Source organism: Mchenga conophoros, linkage group LG3, assembly GCF_057382185.1.
Source record: "Mchenga conophoros isolate Kocher_MC1m ecotype Shallow Benthic linkage group LG3, M_conophoros_male_GT1.1, whole genome shotgun sequence".
Lineage (NCBI taxonomy): Eukaryota > Metazoa > Chordata > Actinopteri > Cichliformes > Cichlidae > Mchenga > Mchenga conophoros.
The window spans coordinates 37,429,116-37,445,225 of NC_140528.1; the positions used below are offsets into that span (position 1 = coordinate 37,429,116).

General features: G+C 41.4%; 1 protein-coding gene across 1 annotated transcript in view; it reads left to right on the top strand.

Annotated features, from left to right (window-relative positions):
* LOC146578496 (V-set domain-containing T-cell activation inhibitor 1-like) overlaps positions 1-16,110 on the top strand; it is a 71,697-nt gene that overhangs the window by 25,480 nt on the left and 30,107 nt on the right. Inside the window, exon 3 of the mRNA XM_085267817.1 lies at positions 2,407-2,413. Within this exon, the coding sequence (XP_085123943.1) occupies positions 2,407-2,413 (7 nt within the window). The remainder of the gene's footprint in view (positions 1-2,406; positions 2,414-16,110) is intronic.

Here is a 16,110-nt window from a genome sequence, read left to right on the forward strand (position 1 = left end):
TTCTTTCAGTCCTCTTTCAAACCATCTGTCCTCTCTGTCCAAAATGTGAACGTTGGCATCCTCGGAAGAGTGTCCTTTATCCTTAAGATGCAGATGGACAGCTGAGTCTTGTCCTGTGGAGGTGGCTCTTCTATGTTGTGCCATGTGCTTGTGAAGTGGCTGTTTGGTCTCTCCAATGTAGAGGTCTGGGCATTCCTCGCTGCACTGTACAGCATACACCACATTGTTAAGTTTGTGTTTAGGAGTTTTGTCTTTCGGGTGAACCAGTTTTTGTCTGAGCGTGTTGCTGGGTCTGAAATACACCGGGATGTCATGCTTGGAGAAAACTCTCCTGAGTTTCTCTGATACACCGGCTACATAGGGGATGACAATGTTGTTGCGTCTGTCCTTCTTATCCTCCCTCGCTGGTGTCTGATCTTCTTTTCTGTGCATTTTTGCTGACTTTATAAACGCCCAATTAGGATAGCCATAAAGACCTGGATGGCCGCTAACTTTCTGCTTCTTAATTCAGATAAAACTGAGGTTATTGTACTCGGCCCTGAAAAGCTTAGAAATATGGTATCTAACCAGATTCTTACTCTGGATGGCATTACCTTGGCCTCCAGTAACGCTGTGAGGAACCTTGGAGTCATTTTTGACCAGAACATGTCCTTCAATGCACATATTAAACAAATATGTAAGACTGCGTTCTTCCATTTGCGCAACATCTCTAAAATTAGAAATATCCTGTCTCAGAGTGACGCTGAAAAACTAGTTCATGCATTTATTACTTCCAGGCTGGACTACTGTAATTCATTATTATCAGGATGTCCAAAAAACTCACTGAAAAGCCTTCAGCTAATCCAAAATGCTGCAGCAAGAGTCCTGACAGGGACTAGAAAGAGAGAGCATATTTCTCCTGTTTTGGCTTCCCTTCATTGGCTTCCTGTTAAATCCAGAATTGAATTCAAAATCCTGCTCCTCACATACAAGGTCTTAAATAATCAGGCCCCATCTTATCTTAATGACCTTGTAGTACCATATCACCCTATTAGAGCACTTCGCTCTCGCTCTGCAGGCCTACTTGTTGTTCCTAGAGTATTTAAAAGTAGAATGGGAGGCAGAGCCTTCAGTTTTCAGGCCCCTCTTCTGTGGAACCAGCTTCCAGTTTGGATTCAGGAGACAGACACTATCTCTACTTTTAAGATTAGGCTTAAAACTTTCCTTTTTGCTAAAGCATATAGTTAGGGCTGGACCAGGTGACCCTGAATCCTCCCTTAATTATGCTGCAATAGACGTAGGCTGCCGGGGAGTTTTTCCTTTCCAGTCACCTTTCTCACTCACTATGTATTAATAGACCTCTCTGCATTGAATCATATCTGTTATTAACCTCTGTCTCTCTTCCACAGCATGTCTTTATCCTGTCTTCCTTCTCTCACCCCAACCGGTCGCAGCAGATGGCCCCGCCCCTCCCTGAGCCTGGTTCTGCCGGAGGTTTCTTCCTGTTAAAAGGGAGTTTTTCCTTCCCACTGTTGCCAAAGTGCTTGCTCATAGGGGTCATATGATTGTTGGGTTTTTCTCTGTATGTATTATTGTACGATCTACTGTACAATATAAAGTGCCTTGAGGTGACTGTTGTTTTGATCTGGTGCTATATAAATAAAATTGAATTGAATTAAAGATGAGGCAGAACCAGGTAGCTTCAAACAGAAGGACCTCTGTAGCATGGACATGGTTTGGTTCTGAAAAGTTTGACACAAACCAGAAAACTGTACTGCGCAAATTATGCCGCAAACTGTTCCCCACCACAGACTCAAACACGACAAACCTCTTCTACCACCTATGCAAGAATCACATGAAAGAGTCTGGAGAGAGTTTATGAATGAGAAGCAAAAAAGAGTCGTCAGGTGATCAAAATAAACCTTAGACTAAAACATTAGAACAGGTTTTTCTCCGCAGCACACCATGTAATAAATACAAAGAAAATGGCGGCTGTTACAACTTATGTCTAAAAATATACAGTTTCGTGCATCAGTCAAAACACTCAACTCCAGGTACACAACGCCCAGCTGAAAACACTTTACACAGGTCGAGTTGCCCGAGATTCACAGAGTTTAAAGAAAATGCACTATCTGGTGATATTTAATCTCCAGAGACCCAGGAAAAATGTGTTTTGAATTTGACTTTTTTTTTCATATAAATCAAGTATTGGGTTGGTAAAAAACACATTGCAAAAAGAATTTTCTTTTTAACTAATTTTATTAACATTTTACAACATGTGCACTTCAGTGCACAACGGGAGTTCATTGATCACGAATGTGAAACTAACAAAATTCAAGAGCTATTTAAGAAAATTAAATGCTCCACGGAACTCTTTGTAAGAAGGATATTAAAACATATTTAAATGACAATATCATAAAAAAGTAGATCACGGGTCAACTTCATTGACACTTTCCCAAATTTCAGGAACACCTTCTTTATATCTGTTCAGTTTTATTCATGTAGCACCACTTAAACAGTCAACAAATCTTGACTCAAAGTACAGTAAGTATTGTAAGCTTTGTGACCCTTCAAAAATGTTCACACCAATGTGAGTTGCATTTCAGTACTCAAAGTGAGTGGCTATAACTGACTACGTGTGTACTGTATCATGAGTGGACAGACATGGATGTAAACCACACCTTAACTGTTTGGCTGAGGCAAAACTACCACGAGGCAGTGATTCTAACTTAATATTCTGGATATTATTAAATGTGAACATATCGTTAAATATTAAATTTTTTGTTTGTCAGGTAGCCACTTGAATGAATTTAAATAAACACATTTACATGAAGGTAACCTGGTTTCAAGGAAATAAAAATGCTCAAATTTGAAAGTTTGTGCATTATTTTGTCTGTGTATTAGCTGTTTAGTCATTTTATGATGAGATGGATGCTGTCATCATATTTTAGTATAGTTTTTGAGTTGAGAGAATAAAATAATATTTAACATTAATTGTACCAATGTTGTTGTGTGCTAAGCACTACATTTAATGAACTACAGTGAAAAGATGTGCCTGTAAATGGTAATATAAAAAGAACTTTCAATTTTTCTATTACGGAAAATATCAGTTAATGATACAGAAAATATGCTGTGAATAAACCGAATTTTCCGTTTTATAACTGAAGGAAATGTCCATAAATAATAGAGAGTACACTGTAAATCGACAGAATTTTCCGTTTTATCATTTACAGAAAGGTCCGTCAACTTCCGTAAAAAAACAGAAAATTTACTGGCAAAAAAATTACCAGAAAATTTTCAGTTTTTCTACAGATTTTTTTTTTTTTTACAGTAATCTTCGTCACTACCTTGTGGAGATTAACAGGTCAAAGTTCTTTTGAAACTGGAAACATTGCTGCTATCAAAAGAGTCTTAGGGCGGAAGATGTGTTTGAACTTCCTTCTCCCTAGGACTAGTTGAGAGGGAAACATTTATTCATTTATCCATTTATATAATTAAAGCATCCATTCAGTGCAGATACAATTCTTTGTTTTCTTATCATGAAGTTGACTTAAAGGAAAATCATGTTTTGAAAGCTCTTCAACATTAATTAATTTATTTTAGACAAAGAAAAGTCAAAACATCACTGAACAATTTTAGAAATACTGCTGGTACTGAAGCTTCAGACCAGCTAATGCTGGGCAGACACTGTGCAATTTTTTTTTCAGTCAAGTTATTCAGCTCCTGCTCAAACTGTACGACTGAATCGCAGGGGTTAGAAGTTCATACGTCAAGATGCAGGGTCTCACACTATACGGCCCGATCCTCTGATGCGACCTGAGTGCTCACACTGTGCATCCAAATTTTAGCTTGTTAACATAAAGTGGTAGAAGTTCTACAAGTTCTGCCTTCATTGTTTGTGTCCAGATCACATGCTGCACTGCCATGCTGATTCATCTTTTTCACTTCTGCTTCTGTGTTACATGCGCAGTGTGAGACGTTGCGTTAAATCGGCTTGTGGCCTCGCATCAACAGTGTAATACCCTCACAAGTGGCAACCAGGATTTCAAACAGGTTTGATTTTCTTGTGAACATACGATCTCTAATCGGGAGCTGGTCGTGAGGTGTTAATTGCTTCTCAGTACCCCATGTATACTACACAATGCACAACACATGATTAAGGCGGAACTCGGGCTCATCCCCAAAATGGTCGCACAACTGAAAAATCATCTCAAAATGGGCCAAAAATCGCACAGGGTATGCCCAGCTTAAGCTGGAGAAGACAACAGAACTGCAGCCATGTTTTCTGTTAAAATGTTTAAGGTAATTATTACGTCTTGTACATACAGATAAAGGAACATATTGTACTTACAGAGAAGTGACAGCAGATGTATTTCCTTCATGGTTTTTCTTGGTAATGGTATCGAAACCTCAGCTCAGCTTTAAAGCCCTTCTCTTTCCTGTGACAGACTCCGTTGTGGTTTCATCATATTTCCTGGTTTTTTCCTTTGTTTGGTGGCAGTAAAAAATGATAAAAAAAAAAAACAGAGAATAGAAAACAATAATACAAATATATGAAAATGTTTATGATGCACTCGCTGATGGGGAAAATAGCGTGAAGGAAACAGCCTGAAGTTTCTATTTAGATCAGAAAGATTCTGTACTAATTGTTTTTACTTTTTAAAACTATTTGTCCTAAAATTTTCACGCCTGCGGCAGCAGTCATGTGGCGTAGGTCACTGGACTGTCCTCTTCTTGTGTTTAGATGTTGCACTGTCACGTGACGTGACTTAGACACTTTGAGGGTTGTTAAGTTGTTTACATAATATTTATATTTGCACCAGTTGTTGTTTTTGTTGTTGAGAATTTTAATTGTAATGTATGTATTATAGTTTCTCAACAGCATTTGTTTGTTTTAATTTGTTTACTGGCTTGCGTCCACTTTAAGATTTTTCGTTAAAAAAAAAAAAAAAAAAAGATAACTAAACCACCACGGCAGATCCGATGGTATTTTCATCCTTCGCAGCATCATTTATTCTTACAATAATCACACGGTTTCTGTAACAGTACATTCAACGGCTGCAGCTCTCCAGCTGCCAGCCATACACATCACCACCAACAACAACACAAGCAGAGCACAAGTTTTAAGCCAGCAAGGCTTGATTGTAGATGCCATGCACGGCCGGCTGCTGGGCAGGCGGCTGTCATGCAGGAGCACACAGAGAAGAGAGGCTAGAGAGAACAGCACGCCGGCCTCCTGCTTGACCTTCCGGATGAGGCAGGTGCAGTAGATCTCCTGGGGAGGGGAGGCAAGAGAGGTCCCCACAATCCTCTCTGCTGCTCTCACTACCCATTGTCATTTTTTTCCCGCAGGACCCAGTGCAGGAGTCATACCACACAGTGATGCAGTTGGTGAGGATACTCTCAATGGTGCCTCTGTAGAAGGTGCTTATAATGGGGGTTGAATCTCTTGCGCTTCTCAGTTTCCAGAGTCGCTGTTGGTCTTCTCCACATTCAGTGACAGGTTGTTGTAGCTGCACCACCCTGCCAGATGGTTAACTTCACCCTTGTAGTAGATCTCATCATTGTTGCTGATGTGACCTACCACAGTTGTTTTGTCAGCAACTTGATGAAAAGGTTGGAGCTGTGTGATGGTGTGCAGTCGTGGGTCAGCAGAGTGAAGAGAAGCCAGCTCAACACACATCCTTGAGGAGCCCCCGTATTCAGTGTTATTGGGCTCGAGGTGTTGCTGCCGACCCGTACTGTCTGCTGTCTTCATGTCAAGAAATCTAGCAGCCTGTTACAGTGGCTTCCAAAAGTATTTGCCCCCCTTGAACTTTTCCACATTTTGTCACATTACAGCCACAAACATGAATCAATTTTATTGGAATTCCACGTGAAAGACCAACACAAAGTGGTGCACACGTGAGAAGTGGAACGAAAATCATACATGACTCCAAACATTTTTTACAAATAAATAACTGAAAAGTGGGGTGTGCGTAATTATTCAGCCCCCTGAGTCAATACTTTGTAGAACCACCTTTTGCTGCAATTACAGCTGCCAGTCTTTTAGGGTCTGTCTCTACCAGCTTTGCACATCTACAGACTGAAATATTTGCCCATTCTTCTTTACAAACCAGCTCCAGCTCATGGTGTTTTCAGAGTGATGTGCAGTGTTAGTTTTCCACCACACATGGCATTTTGCATTTTGGCCAGAAAGTTCCATTTTGGTCCCATCTGACCAGAGCACCTTCTTCTTCTGGTTTTCTTTAAACAATGGCTTTCTTCTTGCCACTCTTCTATAAAGGCCAACTTTGTTCAAAGTCACCGTGGGCCTCTTGGCTGCATTTCTGATCAGCGCTCTCCTTGTTCGGCCTGTGAGTTTAGGTGGACGGCCTTGTCTTGGTAGGTTTACAGTTTTGCCATACTCCTTTCATTTCTGAATGATGGCTTGAACAGTGCTCCGTGGGATGTTCAAGGCTTGGGAAATATTTTTGTAGCCTAAGCCTGCTTTAAATTTCTCAGTAACTTTATCCCTGACCTGACTGGTTTGTTCTTTTTTCAGTTTTGTTTGATTCCATTAATGTGGGGGGGCTGGTTGACCTCTGATGACCTCTAGAATTTTCTTGAATATCTTTAAAATGATAGCAGCACAAATGAAAATTTTTGCAGCACAAACCAGCACAAACGTTTGATACCGCTTTTGTTGGATTTGAAGAAGGTCTAACTGGTTAACGTAGAAAACAGTTAAGCTGGAAAACCGGGGCTGTGAGCTCGCAACATTTCAGCTGACTGTTAGCAGAGCTAGCGACATCTCTGAAAACCTTGGAGCACTTTTGCAAATATGTTCTTTGTTGACAACCTGACCAGACATATGAGATTATGTCATTACATTTGCAGATAAAACATTATTAAAAGCATAGATTGTTACAGAAAATGGGGTATTTTAAAACTTTAATTACAGTTTAGCCATCACCATTGCTGCTTGTGATTTGAAATGCATTCTGCAATACTTGGCTGCACCAAGTGAACACTACCAGCAGGTCATAGCAATCGATTATCTAGGATCAACCTGTCTTGACTTACTGTGCACGGCAACCAAGAAAAGCTCAAGGCTGGGTATTGTCACTGATTTCTGTAACTGATTCGATACCTGTTTGGTTCAGTTTGAACTAAGACAATTAGAAATATTATAATTCTGATCATTTATCAGTACATATCAATATGTTATATCTGTGTATAAAAACAAAGCTGACACTTCGCATCTCTTGTGTTTCTCTCGAGTCATTTCCCAAGCAATTCTGTGCTATGTTTAAAGTAACCGGCTTCCTTGCTGACCTTCCACACTCTCTCCGTGCTCACCTGGTTAGCTCCATTGCTGCTGCACTCATTTCTCCTGGCTGCTCACCAGTAAGCAGTGTTGGGGAGTAACGGAATACATGTACCGCCGTTACGTATTTAAAATACAAAATATGAGTAACTGTATTCCGTTACAGTTACCGTTTAAAAAGGTGGTATTCAGAATACAGTTACTTTGTTGAAATAAATGGATTACACTGCGGTACTTTCCTGTTTCATATTGTCGCGGGTCAGGACTGTTTGGGTTTTGTTTGACAGCTACGTTCTGTTGTTCCAGGCGGCAGCGTTACGGTTGCCATGGTTACAGGGCGACGCTCTCTCTCTCTCTCTGCGACTGTGTGTTTCCTGGGTGAGAGAGCTCCTTTTCGTTGTTGTTGTTGTTGTGCTAAGCTAACAGGCAGAATGCTACAAGCATAGCTCTAAAGAATGTAGCATCATGGGCAGTGTAGTCCGTGTTGCAGGGAGAATGGACTGCCATACACGTTAGGTGTCTGTGAGCGCGAGGAGGGAGAAAAAGGGGAGTGGAAAGGTACGAGCAGTCATCGAGCAAAAACGGGAGCTGGAAGCATGTAAATATAATAATAACCACTGCAGCCAAGAAGAGTGCCTGACGAGCCCAGTTGTAAGTAAGCTATTAAGACTCGACTGTACACCGTGTTCGTGTTTTCCTCTGAAAACAATAAGTTTGGTTGGAGCAGCCTTTCAACGCCTCTCTCTGTCTCTCGCAATAAAAGTTGACCCACACAACAAAGTAAAGCTATTTTTCGGCTACTAGCCGACAGGGACCCCGCCGTATTAGTCAGAGGTCCCTTTACTACAGTTCGGAGTCGCGGACCTTCAGTAATAGTAATAAATCACACAGCAATAGTACATTCACGTTGTTGTAAAAAACATGATAATATATTAAGTAATCCAAAGTATTCAGAATACGTTACTGTCATTGAGTAACGTAACGGAATACATTACAGAATACATTTTGGGGCATGTATTCTGAAGGATGAGAAGTTGGGGAGAGAGGGATAGAGAGAGAGAGAAAAAACCCCCAGAGAATCTGCTTCAAAACCTGGCGACAAAAACCAAAACCACACAGCAGAGAAACAACAGCAACAACTAACTTATGCATAAATAACAGTAAATAATAAATATTAAATATTAATGAACAGCACACACTAATTGAGACCCAAGCTCCCCTCCACTCCCCAGCAACAGAGGTCCAACAGAGCCAGAGGGGCCAGGCTCTGCCAAGCACCCCCAGAGGAGCAATCTGCCACCAGACCCAGGTAATGGTTCCCTGTACTCTGGGATTGGGACAAGCAAACTCCCCCTGAAATGTCCTCCGCCTCCAGCGCCTTGCTAGGGTTGATATTCAGACTAAACTCCTCTTCAAAATTACCACGCAGACAAGGGGGATTGACTTCGCCGCCTTTACTTAGGCCAGTTGAAGAAGGGTAAAACTGAGAAAACAGCATGAAATCCTCTTAGAAACCATAAACAAGGACAAATAAACAATAGCAGTACAAATAACTTGATTGGCCAAAAGCGTTAGCTAATTCTTTCTTTACAAATGCTTCTATTAAGTAAACACTCAATCACACTTGTTCAAATAGATTTTTGTTCATTAGCAGTGTTGGGTAAGTTACTTTAAATTAGTAACTTAGTTACATTACTAGTTACTTCCATCAAAAGTAATTCAGTTATGTCAAGTTACTTGTTACTTTCAAAGTAACTAGTTACTAGGGAAAGCAACTTTGATTTTACTCAGACTTCTCTTGTTAATGTGTTGCTTCCGTAACTGGATGCCCAGCCAGACTGCCAGTCTTCTAGCTTGCTTACTTGCCACAAGTGCACTGTGCCACCTACCAATAGAAAGGAAAAGATAATGTGCATATTTCCACGAGAGAGATCCCACGCCTGGACCGTCATTGACTACTGCCATGATTCTAGCCTACGTCACAGCGTCATGTGCGCCTTTTACATCCAACACAAAAACTGCAGTCGTGGTGCTTTGATTGTACTCAGAACTCGGAAATTCTGCCTTCTGAATAGGAAGATGCAGGTAACACCAGACTGCAGAACAAGAGAGAAACAAGAGAGTGTCAGTTAACTTGACACTCGGACGGGCGGCCACTTCGGGTCTCTCCTCTTGCCTCCACTTTCCCTCATTTTGTTGTATTTATCCGCGACACCTTAAAGGCCGGTCCGTGAAAATATTGTCTGACATTAAACTGGTCCGTGGTGCAAAAAAGCATGGGGACCACTGCTGTACAATACAGAATGCGTTTAGCCTGTCAAATTTACATAAATCTTCGATCGCTAGCAGTGTTACTCTGAAGTGCAGGTGTGCCTTTGAAACCCACACCTGCACTTGGTTTCAAGGTTCAAGGTTCAAGGTTTATTTGTCACATGCGTAGTTATACAAGTATAACACACAGTGAAATGAAGCCTGACACGCTCCTCGACATGTGCAAAAATTTGGGGGGGGGGGGGGTGTAGAGGAAGACTGGGTGAATGTGCAGTAGTAGCAGCCAGCAGGTGAATTCTGTACATTAAGTGAATTGAATAAGAATAGACATCTGACTATTTTACAGGATAGACAATATAAACATATTTAAAATTAAAGGAATTGAAATGTACATTGTGCCTTGGTTTAGAGTGTCTGGAAGAGAGTCCTGTCTCAGTCAATTATAGATGATGTGAGAGGGCGGGTGTGTGTGTTTAGGGCACGGATGGCTTGGGGATAGAAGCTCCTCTTGAGTCTCTCTGTCCTTGCCCGGAAGATGCGGAACCTTCTACCAGATTGCAGAAGTTGGAACAGTTTGTTGCCAGGATGGGACGGGTCCTTCAGTATCTGCACTGCTCTAGTCCAGCATCTCCTGGTGTAGGTGTCCTGAAGCGGGGGGAGAGCAATCCTGCAGCAGCGTTCTGCTGTACGGATCACTCTCTGGAGAGCTTTTTGGTCCTTCACACAGCTGTTCCCAAACCACGATGTCATGTTCTGTGTGAGGATGCTCTCCACAGCGCCTGTATAGAAAATCCTGAGGATCTTTGGAGAGACCCTGAACTTCCTCAGTTGTCGTACGTGATACAGGCGCTGCCTAGCCTTTTTGGTCTGGACCTGAATGTGGGCAGACCACGTCAGGTCTGAGGAGATGTGGACACCAAGATACTTGAAGGACTGCACCCTCTCCACTGGAGCTCCATTGATGATAATGGGCTTGTAGTCTCTGTGCTGACCCCTTCTGAAGTCCACCACCAGCTCCTTGGTCTTGCTGACGTTCAGCTGGAGGTGGTTGTCCTGGCACCACGATGCCAGATTCTTCACTTCATCCATGTAGGCCGCCTCATCGTTGTTGGAGATGGCACCCAACACCACTGTGTCGTCAGCAAACTTCACAATGGTGTTGGAGCCATGGGTGGCCACACAGTCTGAAGTGTAGAGGGAGTAGAGCAGTGGCGAGAGGACACATCCCTGAGGTGCTCCTGTGTTGATGGTGATGCTGTTGGAGAAGCACCTGCCCACCCTCACCACCTGAGTTCTGCCAGTGAGGAAGTCCAACACCCATGCACACAGACAGCTGTTAAGTCCCAGATCCCTGAGCTTTGTGAACAGTCTGCAGGGCACTATTGTGTTCATTCTATAATACTGGACTTATGTTTCTACGAAGGTTTGAACTCTAAGAGTGTTTAAACAAAAGAGAAAAGTGTGAAAATGTTCATGCCTGTCTGAGAAAAGTTTATAAAGCATGTAGTGAGGGGTTTTACAGTCTTAAAACATCTATAATAATTGTAAAAAGTAAAGCTGGCTGCTTTGCGGATTTCACCTACTGCGGGTTATTTTTAGAACGTAACTCCCACGATAAACGAGGGACTGCTGTATTATTAATAGCAGTGTCTGGGACATCTAATTGATTAACATCAACATTGATTATTATGCACTGTTATCTTTGTTCAAGGAGAGCAAAAAATATAAAACTATCTCTCAGCTTGTTTGTTGCCAAAAATGGCCACCTTCTGTGTATGTTCACAAAATGCTATAAAATGTGTATTTCTTAAAACATTTATCTACTTTTACCGACTTGACTCTTTAAATTAGCACCAGTCCTTTTCATCAAAAACCCAAATTTTACCTAAATTCTTTTTTTTTACTCTTTAAATGCCAGTTAGGTTATGTATTACCAGTAACTTTTCAGATAAAAAGGTGATAAAGTCCTAATGTTTTCATGAAGCTTCCTATTTATTTATTTTTTCATCTGAGCATCGGGGACAAGGCTGTCTTCCAATTGTTGAGGTCAGTGTGCGCCCCATTTCTTCCAGGATCACTCTTCATTTGTCTGTTTAAGAGGACTCCTACTACTGTGAACTGGTTTTTATGGGACAAAGGCATTGTATTCCAAGACATCTGGGAGATTGTAAAAATGAGCAGTGATGCCCTTCTTGCCATCTTTCCAGAAAAATAAATGATCTGGAAGCTGTTAGGCTTACTTACAGCAGTAGCACTTTCTGCACCTGCATAAACTCCAGGACACATTTCCTAACAGTTTGTTGCTGTATGTGCTGCAGCTTTAATATTTGCAGTTAATATTTTGGCTATGGTGTCTTGTTCTGAAATCTACAAGAGTAAAAGTGTTTTTAGCAGGTGCTTCAAAGCTAAGTTTGACTGGGAAACTCGAAGCTCAATAGTCTGTATCAACAGAAATTCACTGCAGCCTGTGTAATATTTGATGCATCATAATTTATTTCAGTCTATCTTGCAAATACATATTTGCGTTGCAATGTCATGCACAAACACACACAACTATTAGATCCTTAAGATCAAACCTGTGTCATTCTTTTGGTCCATTGCAGTTATAGTAAGCCATCAAACGCCACTATTTGAAACTAATTTTGAAAAATATTACATGAAATTGGTTGTTTGGCCAAAAATGGGTAAATGATGTAATTTGGTAAAAAAACAAACAAAACAACAGCCATAATTTTTATGTGTTGCGTTTAGAATGAAAGCAATTTTACCTACATTGCATGATTTAGCACTGTCAATACCAAAGAATTTAAAAATGTCATAATAATGGGTTTTAAGTGGCCAAAAGCTGAAAAAAATCTACACATTTTCATTCCATTTGCATTAACACAGCAAAAATGGTCAAATAAAAAAAGAAGTGAAGTGGCCATATGGCCAGCACAAGGCCCAGAGGGTTAATGCGTAAAATATATAAAAATATTATTGATTACTGGGTAATACATTATTGTTAATAGCAACTGTAAGCTTTTTATTTTGAAGTTACAAGTATAAAAAATGCTGTTACATTTACACTGTAATTTTTTACTATAAGTATGGACATTTTGTAATAAGTTTAATTGGAATTCTGTACACTGGAAAAAAACAACAACCCAACAACACATAAACAAACCAAACAAACAGCCAGTGCCTTCATCTGTCCATTAAATGTCAAACATCGCATTGACCTGTAGTCCCTGCTCATCACCACATGCTTTTAAAAAGAGCTCCATGTACCCTGCAAACTGAAAAACAAAGAAGAAGAAGTCCCTCTACACAAACACAATGCAGATGACAGGCCAGGCGCAAACATCTATTGATCTGTTTGAATGCCTCTTCATCATGTTAGCCTTGAAGTTTTTTTTGTAAGAAGACTAAGACCACAGAGAGGGCATTTCATTTTCATGGACTTTCCACAAGCCACAGTTTCATTGAGCACAGAGGGTAGAGCACATGAATGTTCTACCCAAGATTCAGAAAATGGTTTAGATGCTGGAGACAAGACATCAAGAGGGAGATGGGGCTCCACGGAGAGTTCAGTGGGGAGCAGGCCTGATAGTGGTGGCTGACTTGGCATTGAAGAATGCTGATATGACAATAAATGCCTTGCCATATCCCCACGCTGCATGATTGTCATGTTACAGACACGGCAGTGAAAGTCCACCGGCATATCATTTTGTCTGTAAGAGAGAAAAAAAAACCCATATGTAATTTAAATGTAGTTGTATAGAATGCAATCAGTTTATCTAACAATCAGATTGCACATGTTAAAAAACATCCAAGCCATCCTCAATAATGAAAGCAAAATGGTGTGGATCACAAGAGCTGTCAAGACATGCGGTGAACAGGAAAACATATTTAATGAAAACACACTTTTTTCTCTTGCTGATGAATGCACTGAACTGTACAATGTGAAAAGCAACTTTTAAGTCAACAAAGAGACTGCAGAAGTGCTGAAAAGAAGTGCATATTTATAACTTTAACTATGAGATATATTTAGTACCAACATACCTTTGAAGGCAAAGCATTTTTAATGTGTCCATTTATATGCTCCTCGATCTTTGCCCTGACAGCAGGGCTGAAAGTGGGGCACAGAGGGCAGTGAAGGAGTCTTCGGCAACACGTGGTGCATTCCTGCAATTCTGGCTTTGAGGCAAGATTTCAAATTTATACGTGCATCTAAAACAGAGAGAAAAACAGATAAACATCATATACACATTTAAGTTCAGGTTTCAGCAGAAATAACACGTTACAGTTAGCATGTAAGAGATTTGGGGAGAAAATTCTTTACAAAAACATAATTTACAAGACACTTTTATTTGTGACATACGTATCTATTGACATATAACAGACAATTTAACAAAGGCTAACTAACATCTGGGCAATGAAAAAGCAGAACAGAATGGAATAGAGAGTATTAGTATTTATAAATATATAAATCTCTTTGTGACAAACTTTACAATGTTGATGCAGGTGGAATGAGAGACATGAATAAAGCACAATATGCAGTAAATGAAAAAATGTGTGGAGGGCTTTCGCTTTGGTGGCCTCAGAATCTCATCTCTGATTTTTGCAGATGATGTGGTTCTGTTGGCTTCATCGGGTGAGGGCCTCCAGCTCGCACTGGAACGGTTCGCAGCCGAGTGTGAAGCAGCGGGAATGAGGATCAGCACCTCCAAATCTGAGGCCATGGTTCTCAGCCGGAAAAGGGTGGAGTGCCCACTCCGGGTCGGGGATGAGTTCCTGCCCCAAGTGGAGGAGTTCAAGTATCTCGGGGTCTTGTTTGCGAGTGATGGGAGAAGGGAGCCGGAGATCGACAGACGGATTGGGGCTGCAGCTGCAGTAATGCGGACGCTGCACCGGTCCGTCGTGGTGAAGAGGGAGCTGAGTGTAAAAGCGAAGCTCTCAATTTACCGGTCGATCTACGTTCCTACCCTCAACTATGGCCACGAGCTGTGGGTAGTGACCGAAAGAACGAGATCGCGGATACAAGCGGCAGAAATGAGCTTCCTCCGAAGGGTGGCTGGCCTCTCCCTTAGAGATAGGGTGAGAAGTTCGGCCATCCGGGAGGGGCTCAGAGTAGAGCAGCTGCTGCTCCACATCGAAAGGAGCCAGCTGAGGTGGTTCGGGTATCTGACAAGGATGCCCCCTGGGCGCCTCCTGGGTGAGGTGTTCCAGGCATGTCCCACTGGGAGGAGGCCCCGGGGCAGACCCAGGACACGCTGGAGAGATTATATCTCTCGGCTGGCCTGGGAACGCCTTGGTATTCCCCCGGATAAGCTGGAGGAGGTGGCTGGGGAGAGGGAGGTCTGGGCCTCTTTGCTTAGGCTGCTGCCCCCGCGACCCGGCTCCGGATAAAGTGGATGAAGATGGATGGATGGATGGAAAAATGTGCATTGATGTCAGATAGTGAAAAGTAGTGAAGTGAATTTGTTAACGACCCTGATTTGAGAATGTAGGGCGTACAAAGTACAGATACTAATACTAAAATGTAAGATGTAGAAGTATAAAGTAGGCACAAAAAAGTACAGCAGTAAAGTAAAGATACCAGAAACTTCTACTTAAGTACAGTAATGAAGTATTTGTACTTTGTTACTTTCCGTCTCTGATTCCAACAATAAATCATATTCTAATGCAAAATGTGTATTTTTTGTCATGTCGCCCACAGAAGGCTTTAATCCAGCTCTCTTACTTAACCCAGGGCCAGTAAACAGATATCTGTGTGTTTCTCTGCCATGAAGCACGATAAAAAAAAACAACCCAAAATTTAAAAATGACCATTGTTGTAACGCTAACAAAGTGCCAACATAATCAGTGTAAGCAAACTAGATGATTCCTAGAATTATGAAATTACTAACAGCAAATTTATATATGATAGACTCTCACAAAATTTAAGATCCGCTTGCAAGGTTTTCCACTGTATCCATGCAGGGAACGTATTTCCTCCTACTGTGGAGGTCACATGTTTCCGGTTACTGTGGAGGTCGCAATATGGCGCTCCCCAGTGGCTGCAGCCAGACCCTTCTCCGAGAAAATGCTAACTTCCTGTTTTAAGACCGGATGTGGGGTTGTACATTTCCGCTAGCTTTACTTTGCGATCAATCGCTACTGTGAAGATTTACTCCAAAATCATGTCCAAAACTCGAAAACGGAAAGATCGCGTTAAGTTACAAAGAGCAGAAGGTGGGAACACTCACCACTGTTGTGTCATAACAAATATAATGATCAATTTTGACGTTTAAAGCGTTTAGATCGATCAGTTGTTTACATCACTCAACACAAGCAGAACTGCATTACTGCAGCAGAAGACACATCGTCCACATTCAGAAGCACATCTCAGTATAGTGACTGGTCTCATGATTTAAACAGGCAAATGTTCAGCATTCAAACTACAGGTGAAGAATAGTCAAACCAGATGTTTCCCCTGTTATGTCGAGATCAGCTAGTCAAGTACACACCTACACAGCATGTTAACAAACCGTGAAAAAATAGCCACAAAAAAATAAATAAATGAATGA